Source organism: Salarias fasciatus, chromosome 10 (genome assembly GCF_902148845.1).
Source record: "Salarias fasciatus chromosome 10, fSalaFa1.1, whole genome shotgun sequence".
Lineage (NCBI taxonomy): Eukaryota > Metazoa > Chordata > Actinopteri > Blenniiformes > Blenniidae > Salarias > Salarias fasciatus.
The window spans coordinates 10,500,710-10,521,112 of record NC_043754.1 but is presented as its reverse complement, the minus strand read 5'-3'; the positions used below and the strand labels follow the sequence as shown (position 1 = coordinate 10,521,112).

At 44.1% G+C, this 20,403-nt stretch overlaps 1 protein-coding gene and 1 long non-coding RNA gene across 2 annotated transcripts; one reads left to right on the top strand and one right to left on the bottom strand.

The window, feature by feature from the left end:
* The first annotated feature begins 1,679 nt into the window (after nt 1-1,679).
* On the top strand, nt 1,680-12,922 carry LOC115395373 (uncharacterized). The gene is made up of 4 exons (XR_003932268.1): nt 1,680-1,817; nt 8,366-8,370; nt 9,266-9,269; nt 12,910-12,922. It is a non-coding gene; the product is annotated as an uncharacterized LOC115395373 (long non-coding RNA).
* On the bottom strand, nt 4,785-19,508 carry LOC115395371 (forkhead box protein O1-A-like). The gene is made up of 5 exons (XM_030100880.1): nt 19,410-19,508; nt 18,695-19,334; nt 8,192-8,383; nt 6,914-8,092; nt 4,785-6,823 (listed from the first exon to the last, which is right to left on the bottom strand). Exons 2-4 carry the CDS (start codon nt 19,316-19,318, stop codon nt 6,929-6,931), a joined length of 1,980 nt encoding a protein of 659 aa, XP_029956740.1. The 5' UTR covers nt 19,319-19,334; nt 19,410-19,508; the 3' UTR covers nt 4,785-6,823; nt 6,914-6,928.
* Nucleotides 19,509-20,403: the final 895 nt, after the last annotated feature.

Below are 20,403 nucleotides of genomic sequence, written 5' to 3'. Positions count from 1 at the left end.
ACAGCTCCATTACTTCCTGAAGTTCAGACAGCACCTTTATTTCCTGTGTTTCATGATAGGATGAACTGATTAATCCAGGTGTGTCTGGCCATTTAATGAGGTCAGACACACCTGGATTAATCAGTTCATCCTATCATGAAACACAGGAAATAAAGGTGCTGTCTGAACTTCAGGAAGTAATGGAGCTGTGCATATAGCCCATTGTTGGGCTGATCAGATATGAAAGAGGAGGTTTAAAGCCTCTTTTAGAAACAATCTGGAGGACTTTGAAGAGAAAAAGAGTTAAAAAAGAACAACAGGTCCAGAGTTACTGTTAAGTTATCTACCTCTCGTCCTTCAGAATGAAAAGACCAAACTCTGACTGTCCGCTCTCTCCCTGCTGCCTCTCTTCCAGTGAGCTCAATCTCCAACTTCCTCTTCACTCCTCGCGGGCCTCAGATGTTTCCCTGTCTGACTTACTTGGAGCGAAACGTCCGGGTGGACTGTGAATTCCCGCCCACCTACCAGATCCCGGGCCCCTACTGCGAGTACCGGCAGGACAGCCGGCTGGTGGGCAGCACCTACCCCAACGCCGTCATCTACGTCTCCACCGAGGACCGGCGGAGGAGCAACGTCAGCCTGGTCAACCCCTCCCTGTGCCGCCTCACCTGGGCGCCGCTGGCCGACGAGAAGCCCTACACCTACACCTGCAGGGTGTATCAGGGCAACAGCTGGAAGGAGAACAGCATGGCCGTCCATCACAGTGAGAGCCGGTTGCTTTATTGGGTCGTTTCATCCAAACACAGTGATCCTGATTTGAAATCATCTGTTTCTGTGTTGCAGGGATTCTTCCAATCTGCTCCGCCATCAGCGTCATGTTCCAGTCGGCGCCGTGGCTTCTGTCCCTGCTGATGTCTCTGCCGGTCGCCGTGGGTCTTCTGAGTCCTTGAGGCTCCAGCCTCAGGGTAACACTGCAGCCAGGGAGCCTTTCTGACGTGATGTTTGTTGACTTCCACTAGTTTGAACTTTGGCTCGTTGTGTAACTGATCTTCAGCAGTGAGACGAAGCGGAATAGAAAATACAGGATCTGACTATTGTTTAAAGTGCGACAAAATTTATGTTATTAGTGCTCACTGTTCCAAGTGTACATTGAACAGTTTCACAGTTCTAGACTGTAAATCATTAAATGAGACATTCTGTGAACAAAGTTGAGTTTCTATTATATAGAACAATTAAAAAAAAAAAAACAGATTAGTTAAGTTTTTTAATATATTATCTTCATCAGCTCCCTCCTGTATATACTACTCATTGGAACCTAACTTGATGAAAATATTTTTTAATTAAATAAATATATACATATATTATATATAGAATTATAATTTTTTTCAGGGAAATAAAAAGATACACATTAAAGATTTATATTTCCTCTTGTTGCATTGCTTAAGAAAACTTGAGGATTAGTTGCTCTGATATAAAACTGGAGATCAGGCATGTTAAAAGAGGAACATCATTTAAATGCATACATTGGGCACCTGCTCCGGTTGATCGGCCCATAGTAATAGATTATTAAGGCCTACCTGTTCGCAGCAGTCATTAAAGAAAATTACTTAAAAAAAAAACTTTATATGTTTACCATGTCTATTAACTATATTTATTATTTTATTCCCATGGCTTTATCAGCTGAGACAGGCTCAGTGATGCTCAAGATGGAGAAGAAGATGGAGAAAGTTAATAATTGTAATGACTGGATGAAAACTCCTCATATATTAGAGCAAAGTCGACTCCCAGCTCTGCTTGTTCATGTCCTGAAGTGTCCTTTCCTGACACCGAACCTGAGAGTGGGCACCCGGCATGGCAGCCATCTCCACTAGTGGATGAATGTGTGTGTGTGAATGGGTGACTGTGATAAACACTGTTTAATCCTTTGAGATTGTTAATCGCTCTGAAAATCTGCTCTACAAGTAAAGTCCATTTCCAACTTGTTGTCTCATAGGTCAAAGTTTTCTTTTCGATTTGCTTCTCTGAGGTGCTTCCGTCATATTTAACACACGACTGATACGATTCCAGCCACTGCTGGTCTTACCTTCTGCTTCCAGTCGGAGCAGTTTCACCCTCCTCATAGTCTGAAATGGTTCGATCGGGCTGAAAGCTTTACTTTCATGTTAATTTGCTATCAGATTATCAAGGATTAAACACTTGCACTTTATTGTTTGCCATTTAGGGACGATTTTCACCTATTTACTCAGCTGCACAAGGCTAACAGTATGTGACCTGGAGGTGTATTGAGGTGGATGTTCTGATTTTTGAATGAATGCAATGAATAAGTACTCAAACACTGCCTTTCCTGTTGGGCTTCTCTGATGCCTTCACTTTCAGACGATGCCTGTACATCAAACACTTCTCAGAAACAATAAATCCTTCTACTCTATGGTTGACAGCAATAAGGAGAATCCTTAACAATGCCCTACATTACCGTTCCACACTTGAAGACCATTGAAACTCGTCAGTTCAGTCCTTGTTCTTGTGCTTTTCTTCCCAATGGCCTAAAAAGACACTGAGGTGAAGACTGTTTTGGCTGTTTGCTGAGTCTGTTTAGTGTTGCGGGGCTGGTCTGTAGTCTTGTAGCTTGCAGCTGTTATTCAGATGTGTCACTTTAAACACACACGGCAAGAGAACGATAGCAGGACAGTCTTCTCACAGCAAGTCCTCTGTACGCACCTCGGTTTGTTTCAATAGGAACTGCTTTAAAATGTTCATGGACACAGTTTATGTAGATCAGGAAAAATAATTCAAGCACTTTAGTATTTTCTGTTTTGTTTCAATAAATCATTAAATGCTTTTTTTCATGCTCTGCTTAAGCTTCTCACCTAATTCAGACTCTACACTGTTTTCCTCAACACATATCCAAACTGTATATTAAACGTCTGGTCTGCATTTATGTTTTATTGCCATATTTTGCTCGTCATTATTGTTTGCCTACGAGCACTTGTGATAAAGATGTGATTATATATTGTTTGTTTTTTTTTTTTAAATAGGCAGGAAAGCTTGTATTTGAACTTATCCTACCACCAAAGGTGTGCTGAATGCTACAGCCAAATGAGTAAAATAAATAAATAAATAAATAAAGGTTATGTGTTATCCACGTTTCCTGTTTTCTCTGTCATGCAGTTTGTTTCTTGGCTTTGTCCTGCAGAGGGAGCTCTTATGAAGCGTTGACTAAAATGATCTGCATTGACATCAAATAACACCAGAGGTTCACCAGAACAAACACCTTGTCTTAAAGCCTTTAAGTCCAGTGTGAGGTTCTTTGCATTGCCTCGCTGTTCAACGGTGCTATAACAATAAACTTGTCTTGCTTTGCTTTGTCTTTGGGTCTTTTTCACTATGTTGTCATTAAAGTTACATTCAAGAAGACAGCTCAGAGGAAGAGCAGCATCACAGAATCCAGATGTTGCAAGAGCAGTAAGAAGGATCTGCCTGGCTCTATGAAATGCAGATAGACGTATAAATGCATGAAAACAATTTAGTATAAGTGAAGCATTTGCATAACGATTGTCTGTTCCATAGGAACAGACAGTTGTGAAAGATCTGTAGGCTGCTGCCAGGTTGATCTCATTGTGGATTCATCTTTATCTTGACCTCCTCCAGACTCGTCCTGCATCTCTGACGTGGGATGTGCACGTACATGTTGTGTTTGATATTAGCTGAGGTCCAAAACCCCCAAACCGCCTAATTTCCTGGCTTCGAGCCTGAGTCACAAAGTTAAATTATCCCGGCTGCAGCTCACTCCTTCAGGAGAAAACCATCAATAAAGGTTCATATTATTCATACAGGCATGATAAGCCCAGAGGTACATCGTCCAAGCGTTCATCTCCCTCTCCAGGCAGATTCTAATAGAGGCTCTGCAGTTTTTTTTCTTATGAGTCAATTAGGAGCATCAAGCAGTAGTGGGAGCACAGCAGGACACATCTGTGTCGTGAAGTCTGTGGAACAAATCCGGTTTGTGACGTGATGTAGTAACAAGTTACCATGTGAATAGCAGAGTGAGGAGGGGAGATGCAGTGACGATACAGATTGGTAAACAGAGCTCATTTAACCCTGTTTGACCACCTTCCAGATTCATGACACACCAGGACACACGTCAGCTTCCTGTTTAAATTAAGACATGAGTATCTTCCCTTCAGAGTGCTTTTTCTCCACTCGTCTCTGAAATTTCATAGAGCAAAATTGATCACAGATTTTCTTAGCACGCCAATAAAAAAAACAGGGTATTTCCCAAAACAAGAGGATGATGTTTAGCACGTGGCTTTCATACTTGGACTTGGAGCATGAGGCCGACTGGATGAGTCCCAGTCAAACCGACAAACGACAGCGTGTGTCTGTTTACCCCGTGTTTCCACCCGCCGTCCTCCGCTTCCTTCAATGAGCAGTCAGGCAGGAGATGTGACCTCCTTGACTCCACAAACAGCCCCCTCCACAGAAAGCTGCCCTCAATGTGTGTTTAATGGTGTGTGAAAATGTGAGGATCGCCGGTCATCAAGCGAAACGGACTGATTTCGAAGGAGCTGATCCTTTATAAGGAACTCATTCAAATACTTGAAAATCTGAAATTTATTTCAAGTCCAGGCTGTTATTGCAGAAAATTTCCATGATTTTTGTTTCTTATCAAATGTAGCCTATGTAGAGCTTATGAATAAGGGATCAAATATGTTGGAAGCTAGGAAATTGGTCTCAATCGTGCAGTATTTCACAATTTGATCATGCACAGTCAGAACTGAAGAAAACACAAGAAAACAGCTAAAAACAGCTAAATTTATTGTATCTCATGTACACAAACATCAGGTCTAACAATGCAAGGACATAAAAAAAAAGAAATTTTCCAATAACTCTACAAAATCACACATTGATGTTTTTTAGGTGCATTAAAAGTCAAAAATATACTTTAATCGAGTTTGAATGTTGTATTTACACGTCTATCGCTGTGATAGAAACAGTCATTTGAGTTCTGTCTCTCGATCTTCATTTATCAAGTGCACATGTGGTGATTGATGCATCTCATGGGAAACAGAGAAAAAAAGAATCCTCTCAAAAATACCTGGATATGAATATAAAAGACTCTTTTTCAATTTTGCCTGAATTAAATGTGCACATAACTGTGTCATTGTTTTTTTTTAATGATAAAAATATATATTCCAAGCTACTTTTTTACTCTTGATAATGATGTTAAAAATGTCCGACCGCGCATTTATTGATGTCATTATCTAAGAAGTACTTACATGCTATGACTTATTTACATCCTCCTTTACAGTATAACTGCAAATATAAGTTTTATCATGTGGCAGATTGATTTCCGTCACGAAAAAATAAACTAGTAACTACCAAGAAAGAAAAAAAAAAGCCAAAGCAAGACAACACATTCCCCCGAACAGGTCCAAATATGGCTGGCTTCAGTATCAACCACGAAAAAAAAGAAATAAACAATATGTGCAAAATCCTCTGTCAGAGATGACAAAGAAAAAAAACTTCTTTACATTGCTCACTGAGGAAATATGGCTGGAAAAAATCCCTTCAACACTTCAGAGGTAAGAAACATTTTGAGGTATGCGCGTTCATATAGAGACTGAGATTATGTAAACAATGATGTCTTACACAACAATACACACAAGATCACGCTTCAGCACAAGAAACATAGAGGTCAAAAACATATTAATGAAGAAGAAAAAGAATATGTACAACATCAGGAGTCTGGGAGAAGGTGTCGGCACACTGAATTGGCACAATGTCTTCATAATGTGTTTGGCAGGTTGAATGCATATTTGTTGCTGTTTGGAGGTAAATAGCAGGAAATCTGAAGCCATTATCCTTTATAGTTTGATTATGATTTCTCTGTTATCACACAGATCTACTTTTAGCTTCATTCTGTCTCCAAATCGTCCCTTTTTCACAAATCTGGCAAAACGAAAGAGCTCTCTGAAATCCTGGATTCAGTTTTCAGTTTTACTGAGACGCCAAAGAGGCGGACAGGTCGACCTCCGGAGAGTCACTCCTTACAGGTGTTACGTCTCTTAATTACTGCATTAAATCAGCATCGACTCAAATCGAAACATTCACAGAGTGGATGTCTCTTCGTTAACTGAGAAAAACGGCATGGTCACAACAACACAACACACACGGCGTACTCAGCACACACACACACGTTTTTACAGGCATACCAAGCACAAAGCAAGAATCAATGAGCAACAGTTGAAACTAAAATATAAATAAATACCTTCAAACAGTATATGGCTGAAATGACAAAACTGAGAGGAAATATTGTTTTGTCTTTAAATACAACTATTAATTATCATGCAGACACTACACTGGTTTATCTGTCGCTTAAACCTAAAGAGTCATGAAGAAGCAGATCCTGAAAGTCCTTTTCAGGTGAAGCTGTTGAATTTTAATCAATCAGAAAACATAACCACATTATTTTTGGCAGCTGTTGGGTTTGCTCCAACAATCAAGTCAACTTTCCAAGATTGCTGTTAAAGTTTCAGTTTACATTGTATTTACACACAGGACCTAATGCCAGGTCCCAGGAACGCTCTTCTGTTTTCTTGGTTTTTCTTTGTTTTCTGCCGATACTGACGTCCAGACTGTATTAAGAACATCATCAGATCCAGTTCAAAAATATTTTACATCTATAAGGCATTGTGGGGTAAATCTCCAACTCTGTTGATACGTCAGATTTACAACCGCTACTATGTGTATGTTTCTAAAAGCAACTTTGGTGCTCTGTGAAGAATCGAGGTTGGTTTTCTCCACTTTTTGCAGCGCAGCACGGTGGTGTGATGTTGAGAAACACCTGGAAGAGAGAATCAGAGATAAGAAACACGGAGATGCTTGACTCGTCGTGACAGTACGAACTCGCTGCCGGACCGATGCGTCGTCTCACCTGCCTGCGGTCCACCTAGCCAGGCACCCAGCTGTGCGTGGTTGTACTGACCCTCTGGGAAAACCCATGGGAGCCGGCCGCAGGGTCGAAATTAAAGTCCAGCGCTCCGCCGTCCATGAGGGTGTCGTGGAGGACAGACTCCAGGTCGCATTCGAACTTCTCAATGGACACATTGTCCAGGTCGCTGGGCAGCCGCTCCTGATGGGGATGGGGGTGAGCGGAGTGAAGTTCCCTGTAGCCACCGCAGCTGTAGACGTCGTTAGTGTGTGCTGGATGTCCGCGGGGCGGCTGCATGCATGTCCTCAGGCTGGTCATCTGAGGAGGGGCCCCTGAAAGACTAGTCAGACTAGTCAGGGGAATCATGTTACAGCTATTCAAGTCCCGTGAGGCAGCGGGACTCTGGCTATGAATAGCTTGTGGATTTACATGAGGAACTGGGTGACTCTGAGAGGGATTCATCATTTTCACCCCGTTGTGACCTCCCACATGGGCCTGGCTGCGGTACGGGGGCAGCAGGCAGCTTCCCCTCCCGACCTCGGACATGGCTGCGTCGCGGGAGGGCATCAGGTTCCTGCCGGTCTCTGCGTCTGCAGTCAGCAGCTCTTTGAGGAGGCCGGCCGGGCTGACGTACTGGGTCTTATAAGCCCCAAAGCCTGGCTTGGACTCTGGAAGTGTCTGCATGGGAACAGGGGACAGGGAGTTCATCCTCACCTGCCCATACAGGCACTTGTGGTAGTCCTGGGGGTGAGGGGTCAAGCCGCTGGAGCTGTAGGAGCCACTCTGAAGCATGACGGGGGAATGTGAGGAGTCTGAGCCCAGTGGGGTGGTTTTGGGAGACAGCAGGTTTAGGTTATCCAGCAGATTCTCCATGACGTGTTCTGAGCCAGCCTGGCCCATGGATCCAGCCACTTCAGACAGGCGAGGCAAGGTGGAGGTCAACTTGGGCCCCGCAGTTCCAGGATACAGTACGTGGCCGTCGGGCTCCCCCAGATCATCCTGTTCAGAGGGGAAAGGTGAACGCCGACCACTCAGGGTGCTGGCGTCGGAGCTGGTGCGCGTCCTGAAGGAGCTCCAGGCCTCCAAGTCGTCATTACTGTGCGAGTTTGGGCTTCCCAGCCAGTTGGAGTACTGGGACCCAGGGCTGGCTGCTCCTCCCTCTGCCCCCTCCTGCACGGCCATCTGGAGAGACAAATCCACAAAAACGCATCCATAAAGCTACAGATGTATGAACACAAATGATCTTCGGAGCAGAAACAGCTCCATCAAAGGCTAACGTACCTTCTTCTTCGTTGCCCTTCCTTTGCTCTTGACAAACTTATTGTTGTTGTCCATGGAGGCAGCTCGGCGCCGAGGAGACTTCCCATTCTTTCCTCCCTCTGGGTTCAGCATCCACCAGGAGCTCTTCCCCGTTCCCTCGTTCTGGATGCGGACGAAGCGGCTGTGCAGGGACAGGTTGTGTCTGATGGAGTTCTGAATGAGGAAAGGAGGGAAAGGAGGGAAAGAGCGCCACGGTCAGTGTCACGGAAACACTACAGTTCTGTGAACGCTACAATGTGGCAAGAGGAACTAAAAACAGAGTCATTTCAAAGACTATACTTAGTGCAAGTTGGTCAACACTGGAACTGTTGTAGTACAGCTACAGCGTTTTGGTGGAGGACTGAACAGACATGCTATTCAGACCAACCCGTGGCTGTACAGTGTTTGTAACTAAGCATCTGAGGCGATGAAAAGACACACATTCTTCCTCTGCGCACAAATGTACAGCGGGTCGAGGAACGCGAGCTGATCCCAGCTATGGGCAAAGGCAGGTTACACCCCGGACGGCGGAGGGCAAACACACAGAGACAGACTGTCACGCTTATATTTAAGCTTACAGGAAATGCTGGGTCATCAATTAAGCCGGAAAGCATTTAGCGTTTTTAGATGTGAAAGGAAATCGGAGTACCTGGAAATAAACCCACATACCAACCAGGAAAACATGCAAACTCCACACAGGAAGATCATCAACCAGACTCAAACCAGAACCACTACACCAACTTAAGGCTCAATAATGACAACATATTAGTGCTTTGTTATTTGTCAAATCTGTTTAATTTGGAGTATATGTGAATAGTTTTTTCATGAAATGGACTCTCCTTTTGCCAAATATTGTTGTTATTGTCCTAAATGCTTCTGTTCCTACAAATAAACCCAATAAGCATCACATTTTTTCTCCGTTGTTTTATTCTAAATCACATCCTTTATTGCCCATTTTACTGTCTGCTAGTTTTTTAATTTACCTTACGAGTCAGTGTTGATCAATTTTGAATCATTCCTTAAATTGCTTGTATCTGACCTAAGGAACATAAGAAGTCCCGTTTTAGATTTTATTAGGGTGGCCATCCTCCATCCCACACCCTCCTCACCACAGGCTTTAATTTAATGTTTCCTTTCATGTTTCCTGTGATCCCCACCAAGTTTTATCTGCTCAGTGCGATCCCACCCTTCCAGCAAATGCAGAAAAGAGACTAAATTTAGATTTGAAAGACACGCTACAGGAAAAAAAAATTAAAAAAAACCCCAGATCAGAATCATTACATCTGCACATAAAGACACTATTTTATTTGCACCAAACTTTGACAATAACGTTACTGAAAGAGCTAATTCAAATTACTCTGGTTTTAACCAGCGTGTTCCCATTTTTGAATGTGGTCTCATTCGGCCTTGTCCTAACATGCATACACCTAAAGCCCCATTCAGTCCATTTTTTAATGCTACGTTATGAAACCCAGAAAGGACACGGAGGCGCCTCCTGTGGTAACACTCTCAGGAAGAGAAAACAACGTTGGTTAAGGGGCAGAAAGGCGGCCGTACAGGATACAGACGCACCGCACAGCCCGATCTCCTCAGATAAAATTCGGACCTCATATTAAAGCTGCTGAACTGGACGGCGCGTAGACTGAAACACCAAAGTGCAGCGCAACGTGCTGCAGAAGGGAATTTCCCCATAATGCCCATGTGAATGAGAAAGCAGCTCCCTGCAGTTAGTGAAGCCAGATGTCCCCAACCACAGGATTCAACTGGGATAGACAAAGCATGAAGATAAAGACGTTCACATTCAAAACAATAGATGGATTGTGTGAGAGGGGCTGTGATGTATCGGTCTGGGGGAACGTCAGGCTTTTGTCAAGAAGACGTCGCATTCGGCTTAATCATATTATAGGATTTTCTTTTCCTTCTAATGCTTTTGCATTTAGGAATATTGAAGCTTTATAACAAGAAATACAATAATGTGGAAAAAAAAAAAGCATTCATAATAAGAGAAGCACTTTTTTTCCTGAGAGCTATATGGAGTGTGTCTCTGCAAGCAAAAACGCTGAACCACCAGTTCAACCTGAAACTGTACATTAGCATAGAGTGAAGGCAGAGCTCTCTGCAAAATGAGAATGTTTTACTGAAAAGAGGGTAAGGGGAGGTCACAGGGTTCAGAGCAAAGATGGGGAGGGAGGCAGAGTGAGATGTTTTCGCCGGCAGAGCCGGGGTCAATGAGTTCAGCGTGTGTTGCAGGGCTGACAGAGACAAGCAAACAGGTTGGATGGAAAAGGAGCACAGGGAAGAGGAGACGCATCAGATGTGACACATTGGACCTGCTTTTGTGACTCGCCATAATAGGCTCCTCACCGCCACCAGAACCAGGCTCCTCCCCCCCTCCACTTTTTTAAGGGGGGGCTTCCTGTGACTGAGGACATCCTACACACACACAGCCCGAAGACACTTGAGGTTAAGCCGAACTTACTGCACGGTCACAGAATGCAGAAGGACGTCATTTCATTTGTGACCTTTTCTTTTCGCTTTTTGTCTTTTTACGCAATCTCAACCTGTAAGTGAGCACAGGAAATGAGTCATTAATGGAGAACACGAGATCTCAGCAGCGCGCTGCCAGACTCAGTCTGCTAACCAAATACCAAGTCTCGCTCCGACAAGGTTGAGATCAGTGCTGATATGCAAATATCTCCAGCTTCTGATTAGTGCCCACAATAGATCAGGCACTGCATGACTGGATCCTGGAAAGGGGCATTCTCCTCTGGGTCTAGGATAATCCCTGTCTGAGACAGACCTCACCTCAGCCAAAGAGAACAAAAGACATCCCCTGCCTCACTAATTCTGGAGGTGCCCCACTCGCACATTATTTCGCTGAAAGCCTGACCCAAGGTGGCCTGCGTGTTTCATTGTTGCTCAACTTCTTTATAAAATGCATTGTCACGGCTCCCACTTTAAAACGGACTTTGAAGCAGTAAATTATGGACACCTGTAGCTGCGTTAATGCCAATCTGAATGCAAAGCAATAAAAAAAAAATTCTATTTACTCTCCATTGACCTTTCTGCACGACTGGGGAAATTCCCAGGCACAGATTATGAGAGTCTGTTAAGAGACATAACTGTTTGAGGGGGAAGAACTTTTCAGCAATTAGAGTTCAAATATAAGCCTTGAACCTCAGCGTGTCAGTTCTGAATTGTAACATAAGGCTTCTTTGCCTGGACCATCTGCTCCTCTTGACTTGAGGACGGAATCCCTCGCAGCGCTGCATCTGGTGTGAACGAGCGCTGCAACGTCACATACGTCCAAGGTCAGCTGGTACAAGAACGACTGACATGAAGAGCCCACTTCTGACTAACTCTATTTTCAGTTTGCCCTTAAAAATACTATGCCGAAGACAGGAGACACGCCAGGGGTCCCCTTGCTGCTGCAGGACGTGATTGCACAGAAAAAAAACCCACGCCGGAGAATCATCCTCGATTGTACAATTTTTATTTTTTTTTAAGGCACCCAAAAAAATCTGTGATCAATGCAAGGAAAACAAACTCCGTGCCGCATGAAGTGACACCTCCTTCTCAACTTCAAAACAATCCCATTGACACAGCTGCTGTTTCTTGTGTAGCGAACCATGAGCCTCGCCGTAACGGTCGCAGAGTAAGTCAACAAACAGGGCCCGCTCGCAGAAACAGGTGCAGCCGCAGTGAAAGTGGCCTCACTTATAAGTGGTCCAAACATTTTACATAGCGCATCAGACGCAACCACAGACAGGACAGAGGGTCTCCCAGGAGGCCGAGCGCTCAGGACCAGCTGCTTCCTAAATCGCACTATCAATGAAAATGGCTGGTATTTACTCAATAGTGAACATGAATCAGCTACATGTGGAGACCCTGACAGTTTTTAGTTAATTGTTGTACAATGTGATATTGCTCTGATATGGTTATCCGCTCGTTGTTGTTCAAGACTCTGTGAACCATTGTCTGAGTTACCCTGGATTGTCACATATTTCTGCAACTGTTTAAATAAAAATGCGCGGTATATTGTTTTGCACTGGGATAAGTTTGCAACAGCTTGTTGATATATATGTAGTTTGCGTCTGAAATCACAGACCCCAGCATTAAAAGCATTATTTCTGTACAGTTGTTGTCCAGGCTGAACTTGTAGAGAATGAGGAAGCATATGAAACAATTGAGCATGTTTCAGTGTCTCATTAACAGTGTGTCAGGGAAGTAACCACAAAGAGTTCAGCAGTGACAAGAACTTTTGACCTGACTGTTGACCGAACTCGGAAGAAATTAATAGCTTTTTTTTTTAACTGGGTATTTGCAAAACTCAAAATGTTTAAGTATTAAGTGATTGCAATTATGAAATAAACTTAAAATCAGGAATTTGTCTCTATCCAATATCATGTTTAGCCAGTTTGTGAGACCTGGAGCTGATAACATCCAGAACAGGACTAAAGTTAGTCTGCATCCTGAAGGGTTTCCCAGTTCATCACAGAGAGACGGACAAGCAGCCATGAACATACTCACACAATGTAGGAAAAACTAAGAAAGGAAGAGAACGAAACAGCATGTTTGCCTGAGACTATTGATCATTGCTCTGCAGCATGTTTCTGCATATGTATAATTCTTATCAAATTAAAATATAAAATTGTCATTTTTCCACTTTTAGATTTAAAATACAGAATTACTTAAATCAGAACAGCAAGCAGCTACAACCACAAATCATTCAGAGAGCTGTAAATACGAGAATTCGACCGAGTGCCACTTGCAGAGATTACAGTATAGAGACAAGCCACTTCCTGACAGAGCCTTCCTGAGCACCCCTCCCCTCCCGCATTTCTCCTTTGACCCAAGACGTGCAAGCGAACTTTGTAAAGCGAGTGTGGGACCCGGGGTTTTTTTTTTTTTTTTTTTTTTTTTTAATGCTACAGGGCGGTGAAAAGGCGATCAAAGCTGCAGAGGAAGAAGAGTGCTGCAGTCTGTTGTGTGGAGAGCATATCGCCTCTTCATGGCTCCGCTCACAAAGCAGCCGAGTTCATTAACACTGAGCATCAAACTGAGTGACCTACTTCTGCAAAGGCTTCAAAGTGGGACCCTGAAAAGGAAAGAGGAGCTTTTTGTTTGGGGTTCGGCTTCAGATGAACGAGGAGGATGCAGACCGGAGAAGTAATGTCTTGAAGAGACACACCCAGACGATAACTGAAAACCACACTTGCATATTCAGTAATACTAGAGTGATCTGAAACTTCATGTTCGATAGTTCTCAGTCTCTGAAATGTGCAAAGAATGTGTGTGTCAGTCAAGATTAGACTAAGAAAGACCAAATTGTTTTTCTTTTTTCTTTTTTTTCTGGATTGCACACTAATTTCTTTTACCTTTGATCACATTTCTCTTTCCTCACTCCTTCTTTGTTGCCTTCCCCTGAAGCCCGTCTTTGCATTTTGTGTGAGCGAGGTGCGGGACGGGGCTCTTTTAGCTAACACAACATAAAGGGGGATTATTATCCTTGTGCAGACTGGAGCACAATGCAAAGATCCACATGCCACAGATTCCTCAGACTCACACGTGTAGACGGCAGACTGTACACAGGCCTCGGCGTCCCAGCCAGCCAGTCAGCTGATCGCGCCCCTCCTTCCCTCAAGCCGCCGGCTGCTCCTCTCTGAAAGCCCCTGCCCCAAGCCTCGCTTTCTTCATGGGGTTACTTGAAGCTCTTAGTGGGCCTCTTAAGTTCAGGGCAGGCCTCCCTTTTTAACCTTGTGATCCCAAGACAAATAGCTGGCAGTTATTCAGGTTTTTTTTTTTTTTTCTGCTGCGCCTTTTAGTAGCTGTCGCCTCTTTTCAGGGTTGTGTCCTCAAATGGAGTTCATAAACTAACAATGACAAACCTCTCTGCTCTAGATTATTTGAAATCACAGTTAGATTCATTAGTATCCAGTAACCGTGCTACAGATAGTTTTGCTCAGCGAATGCCACTTGTGGAACGCAGAATCCTGTCTTTGATGTTTTATTACAATCTGGGAAAATTCTGCAAGGAAGAAACAAATAGTGTGAATGGATGCACAAAGGGAATCCATTTTTTCAACTATAAAACAATTGTGAGGCCATGAGTGAACCCTGAGTCATACTAACCACATTTTCAGTCTGTGATGGAGGAGGAAACATGTGGAGGTTGGGAGGAGTGAGCCAATGTATTTACAATCAGGATCATTTTTAAGTAACAAATATAAGAAACTCTTGTCTTACATATCACATAATTCCCATAATAAATAAATATATTGTTAGACAAAATAGAGTATGATCTTTCCCCAGGCCAATCAAGTATTTTTGGTTCCCCATCTCATGTTGGTGATGCAGAAAAAGTGACTAGATGATGGTCTATCCCGGCATTCATCACCTGGAAAGGGTCTTTTCAAAACTCAATAATAATCCAATGCAATTCAATTTGTTATGATAACGCATGAAGAATACCAACACTTTTTATTCATGAACAATTAACCTATAATTTCTACTCCTTTATCTAATTCGGGGTTGCAGGAGACTACAGCCAAACCCAGTGAACTCTGGGTTAAGACAGGTCACACCCTCGCCGGGTCGCCAGTCCATCACAGGCAAACCCAGAGAGAGAAACGACCACAACCACAGAACTGTGGTAAATTTAAACGGATTAACCTTGCACGCAAGTTTTTGGATTGTGAGAGGTAACATGAGGAACCTGTGAAAACCTCCACTCAAATAAGGAGAACATGCAAAAGTCCATGTCTCACATGTCCATATCTTCTCCCACCCAGGTGGGAATGGTGTGTATCGTCAGTTGATTCAATGGGTGTTGTTCAATTTCAGTCATACAAGAGCTTTTCCACTGTGCAGCTCGGCCGGTCCTGAAATAATACACTCGGTGTTGTCTGATATTAGTTTCCACAGTGGGCATGTGCAAACATCATGTACCCAGCAGCCAAATCTGCAGACTGCACATTTGTGGTGTGATCCTTTTTATACACACAGGCGAGATGATACAGTGAGATAAGCCGCTTCACAACACACACACACACACACACACACACACACACACACACACACACAGGCTATTTTACAATTAAAGTGTGCAGATATTTTAACCACAAAGATTTGCTTTGTAAGCAGCATCACACCTGCAATAAAACCAATTGCTTTTCTGACAACTTAAAAGATGTTACCTGTCAAAATGTTTGATATTTAGCAGCGTTTTTTTTTTTAATGCATACTTTGAAGTAGCCGTGGGAGTTGAAGTCAGAGGCGCCACTTCCTGTTCCAATATTTAATGTCATGGTTCACTGAGAAAAACAGCAGCAGTACCAGTAAAGATGCTCCAGTACGTTGCATACGGCACGCTGGCACCAATACCCCCAGGGGGGGGGGTGGGGGGGGGGGGGGGGGGGGTGGGGGGGGGTGTCTGGTGGCAAAGACGGTGCGATCAACTAAGCTTCTCTCAGAAGCAAAACAATAAAAGAATCTCCCTGACACGAGAGCGACAGGAAGCTGCGGAGGCAGCAGCGTCGCCCTCCGCTCCACCCATCTCCATTTAGAGTATTACAATCACTGAGGTTCAAACCCGGCGCCCTCCACCCACCATGAGGTCCTCCGCTTATCTCCATCTGTCACTACAGCTAAGGACACTCCTGCATGTGGATTCTAAAGTCAATACAAAAGCCAGGATATGACGCAGAACACAAAAAAACCAGACCAATAACTTTGCTCATGCTCGGAATGGGATTAAAAAAAAAAAAAAAAAAGAAAGACTTCACATAGATTTAAATGCACCTCTTGATCCGTGTACGGCCCTCCTCTTTTTCCTACCCTGACCCTCGTGTTTTGCAGGGTGGGGATGTTAACACATGGCACTGTTTTCCATCCACTCGGCAGGAAATGCATCATAGTTCATTGTGGGGGGACCGTCGTGTTTTTTTAACAGGAAAGTGTAAAAATAACTATTAGCCAGCGGTTCCAAGGCCTGGCGGACATGCCAGCATTTAGGAATGCAGAGGCTGAAGCAGGGATGTGTTGATTTTATGTAAAAGACAAACATGCGGGAGATTTTTGGGTTTAATTGAAGCCAATTAGGAATGTTTTTACTGAGCGAAATTACAAGAAATAAAGAAAGAAGCTACAGAAGAAACACACAGGTGCAAAATGGAAATAGAGCGGTATTTCCAACTCAGTTTTGATACAGTTTACAGTAAATGTGCAAATAAACGATCTTTTCAAAATAAACTGAGCAAATCATTGAGAACAAATTGTGATAATCAGAGATTACAACTGAGTAAAATATTACTATTACAAGAGAAATTGATTATAACCCCCTTGTTTAATGGACATATTGTGTTCATTATTTGCAAAATTGTGCTGCTGAAGTTAACTTTCTGCGCTCCACGTGAACAAGCGCAAACACCTTCAGCAAAAAGGCCTGAGAGAGGGCACAGGAGGAAGTGATAGGATAAAGAGCAGCGATCCCTTTCTCCGAGCGGCAGCATCCGCTGAGGAAACTCTAGAAGACAGGGACACAAAGATATGAGCACACGGCTCAGGAATGGAGGATGTTTGACGTCGTTCCCAGCATCCCCTTCTTACAGCCCCTTCCCCTCCGACACACTCCCCAACACTGATTGAGCTGTTTGTGTCGCCTCCTGTTATTGTCAAAACGGAGGGGGGGTTCGGTTTACTCCGCACTGCTTCCCTTTTCCAAAAACTATCTTCTTTCCCAGAGTGGGACTCCTCAGAGAGCGCAGATGAAAAGCTAAGAGGGAAGAGAAGGTGGTTTAGCTGGGCGATAAGTCAAATGCTAAGCTGGGATCAAGATTTTCACGTGGGGGGGGGGATTTGAACAATGGAAAATATATTTGATTGAGGTTTCCCAAAGGCATTTCCTGAAAACTTTGACATTACATCTCCTGAGAATGCAGGGGTTACAGGCGGGGCCACAGAGCTGTAATATAAATTTAACTCCGTGTTCAGAATTCATACTTTTCCTCTTCAGCTGCTCCACCTTTGAATTCCCCCCCCCCCCATGCTCCTGGTCCATTTCCGTCCATCGCGGCCGGGCGACCACCCGACTGGTCAATACTCAAACCTGGGTTAACATCTTTTTCTTTGTGTGCTAAATATTTCCAAGTCAGCGATCACAGATTTTAAATTTCAAGAGGGGTTTTCCAGCTTTTCCACAAACGAAGGGAGAGGCAACCATGAGTCAGGATACTTGCGGTATTTCAGGCTAGACTGCACCCACATACATTTGTTTGGAAAAGGAAAACACATGAGTGAAATCTCAGTTGTCCATTTTTCTCTTTGGTTCGACGTCAGCCGTCACACACTCAAGCCTTCCTGTTTAGCATCTTTAAGAAATAATAACAGATGATTTGCTTTCACGTTTTCACATTCGGCATTTTTCTGAGTTTCATTTGACTTCAAAGACAGAAAGGGTCTCAGCTCACTAATGGTTTGTTTACAGTCACAGCAGCTGGTTGATCCTCTGCTGTTTTAGAACTGTGTGTTTCCTCAGTGACACAGCAGAGTGGCGTGTGCTACCGCCGACAGAGGAAAGCTCTCCAAAACTTCAAAGGTGCCGAAGTTCAGCGGCTCGTTTAAAAACTGAACAGCAGACTTGTTTCAACTCATGCTTACAGACTTGGATTTAAAAAAAAAACTATTCTGTTTCTAACTTTTCAATGAATATGTGCAGAATCTGAAACCAGTGAGAGCACCTAGAGGCATGAGAGACTTCTTCTGCGGATCCCTGATTAGAGTGAAGCATTGCAAAGCAGCAAGCTGCCTTAAAGAACACATGCTGACGGAATTTCAAATTCATTTTTGAATTTAAAAGTTTAGTTAAAGTGCTTGTGCGTTCTCTCTTGGTATTAAGTATTGCAGCAGGCAAAAGGAAGCCTGCTTCTTTGACACCACTGACTGGATGGTGAGAGTGATAAGTTAATAAACTGCATTCATTATAGATCAGTGATTAAATGCCTTTTCCTGGCCAGGTTTTGTCTTTTCGATATCATAAAAACAAACAAATATAAGGTAAAACCCAATTATTTTAAGAGAACAATCACCTTTTAAAATGAATTTATTGCAAATGTGAGAAGAACTGTAATGGACCATCTAAACTATCAAGAGGGCAAAAGCTGTGAAAGTGTCATGCAGCAATAGAGCAGCGTATGCAAAAAAAAAAAGTCTCATCAGTGCATGCATGCACACAGATTTCGTTTCAAAGTGTGTGTGTGCACGAGTGCGTGTGCGTGGGTCGTTCACCCTTCCTGCACACATCAAAGCCCGAATGCATTGCTCTGATGCGCTGAACGGCGCTCTAAATGTCACATGGGTGTTATTCTTGCCTCTGATATTGGGTGTGCAAACATCAGAATGAAGCAGTCCAGCTTCACCCGGTCAGCCTCGTGTTTACATGTGTGCGCACTCACGCTTCCCAGCCACACGCACGCGGCGGGCACTCACCTTCCAGCCCGCGGAGCTGTTGCTGTCTCCTTTATCCTTGAAGTAAGGCACGCTCTTCACCATCCAGTCGTAAATCTGGGACAGTGTCAGCCTCTTTTCGGGCGAGCTGTCTATCGCCTTGGTGATCAGGTCGGCGTACGACATGTTCCCCCAGGCGTTCCGCCGGGACGAGCTGCTCTTCCTCTGGCCGGAGCCACCCAGGGGTGACACCCCGGGAAGAGGCACCTGTTGCTGCTGAGGAGGCAGCTGAGGGCCCGGGAGCTGCTGCTGCTGCTGCTGCTGGAGGTGATGCTGCTGCTGCTGCTGCTGCTGGTGATGGTGATGGTGATGATGGTGAGGATGATGGAGGTGGTGGTGATGCTGATGCATTTGCATACAGTTGATTACGGTGCACGGAGGCTTCTGCTCCGCGTACTCCTCATAGTCCTCCTCCAACAAGCCGAGGCTGCTGATGAACTCTCCCCCCGGCTCCGGCTGCACGGACGGCGCCGGGGACGACGTGTTGGAGCTGGCCGGGTCCACGAGCTCCGGCCGGGGCAGCGGCCAGGTGCAGGACCGCGGGCGGGACAGCGGCTCGAAGTCCGGGTCTATGTCGACCGGCTGCGGCTGCGGCGCCTCAGCCATGTCTGGGTCACTGTCACTGTCACACAGAAACAACCGGCAAATAAATAACAAGACACTCAGTATCATGAAGCACAATGTGGGTTTCACGCACCAGACGGTAGAAGTACACCGGGAAAAATGAGAGAGGTTTTCAATGGCGAAAAGTTGAGTTGAAGGTCTTGAGTGAAGTTGACACCATCCTGCAGCAGCTCGTTTCAGCTGAGCAGCCCGCCGCCCTGTTAACAAGTACCACACGCTGCTGCCTTCACGGACCCCCCGCAGGCTCCGAATTATCAGCTCCGCCACCTGACTGCTCAGAGCCTTCTAGTTCAAATAGGTCACCTTTTAGCATGGCACTGTCATCTTTTCATTTCAGATGGAATCAGATGACCCAACGAACTAATTATTTGAAGTGAAAGGGATCTGATTCAAATCTTCAAAGCAGAGTTCCATGAAATGTGTGGGTTTGTAGAAACTATCAGTCATCTAGGTCATGATGTCCCCTCTTCTGGTTTTTCTGAAATTAAACAAAAGGTTACTGGTTCTACTTGGGGTTTTTTTTTCAAGGTGCTCAAAGACTCAAGAAACCACGACTATTGAAGAATGTTTCAAATTAAGTCAGCATTTATGGACGCGTAGGAAGTTGATTACACCAGTATCTGTATTTGCTTCCACAATCCCGTTATATTATCGTAAAAATGTATTTCATATCACTTCTCTCAGAGCGTCTTCAGCACCTGAACGCATCACAGAGGCAGCTGGACGCGCGGACTCCCCCTGGAGGACTTTCCTCCATGAACTCTTCCTCTATGCTCTCTTGAGAGATTCATTGTAGATTTTCTTCACAGGTGCTTTAATATAATATCAAATCAAATCAAATTCTTTGTATATAGCACTTTTCGTACAGATAAAAAGCAGCATAAAGTGCTTTAATACATGTACACAAAGCAGACAGTCCAAACTTCCAGCTGTGACTATACTATGATTTTGATATTATAACACAACACAACAAAATATAACAGTACTTTAAACGCAAACACGTCGACCAGAGAACTGGTTAGTACAACACACACAAAAAAAAACACATTATACACTTTTAGTACAGA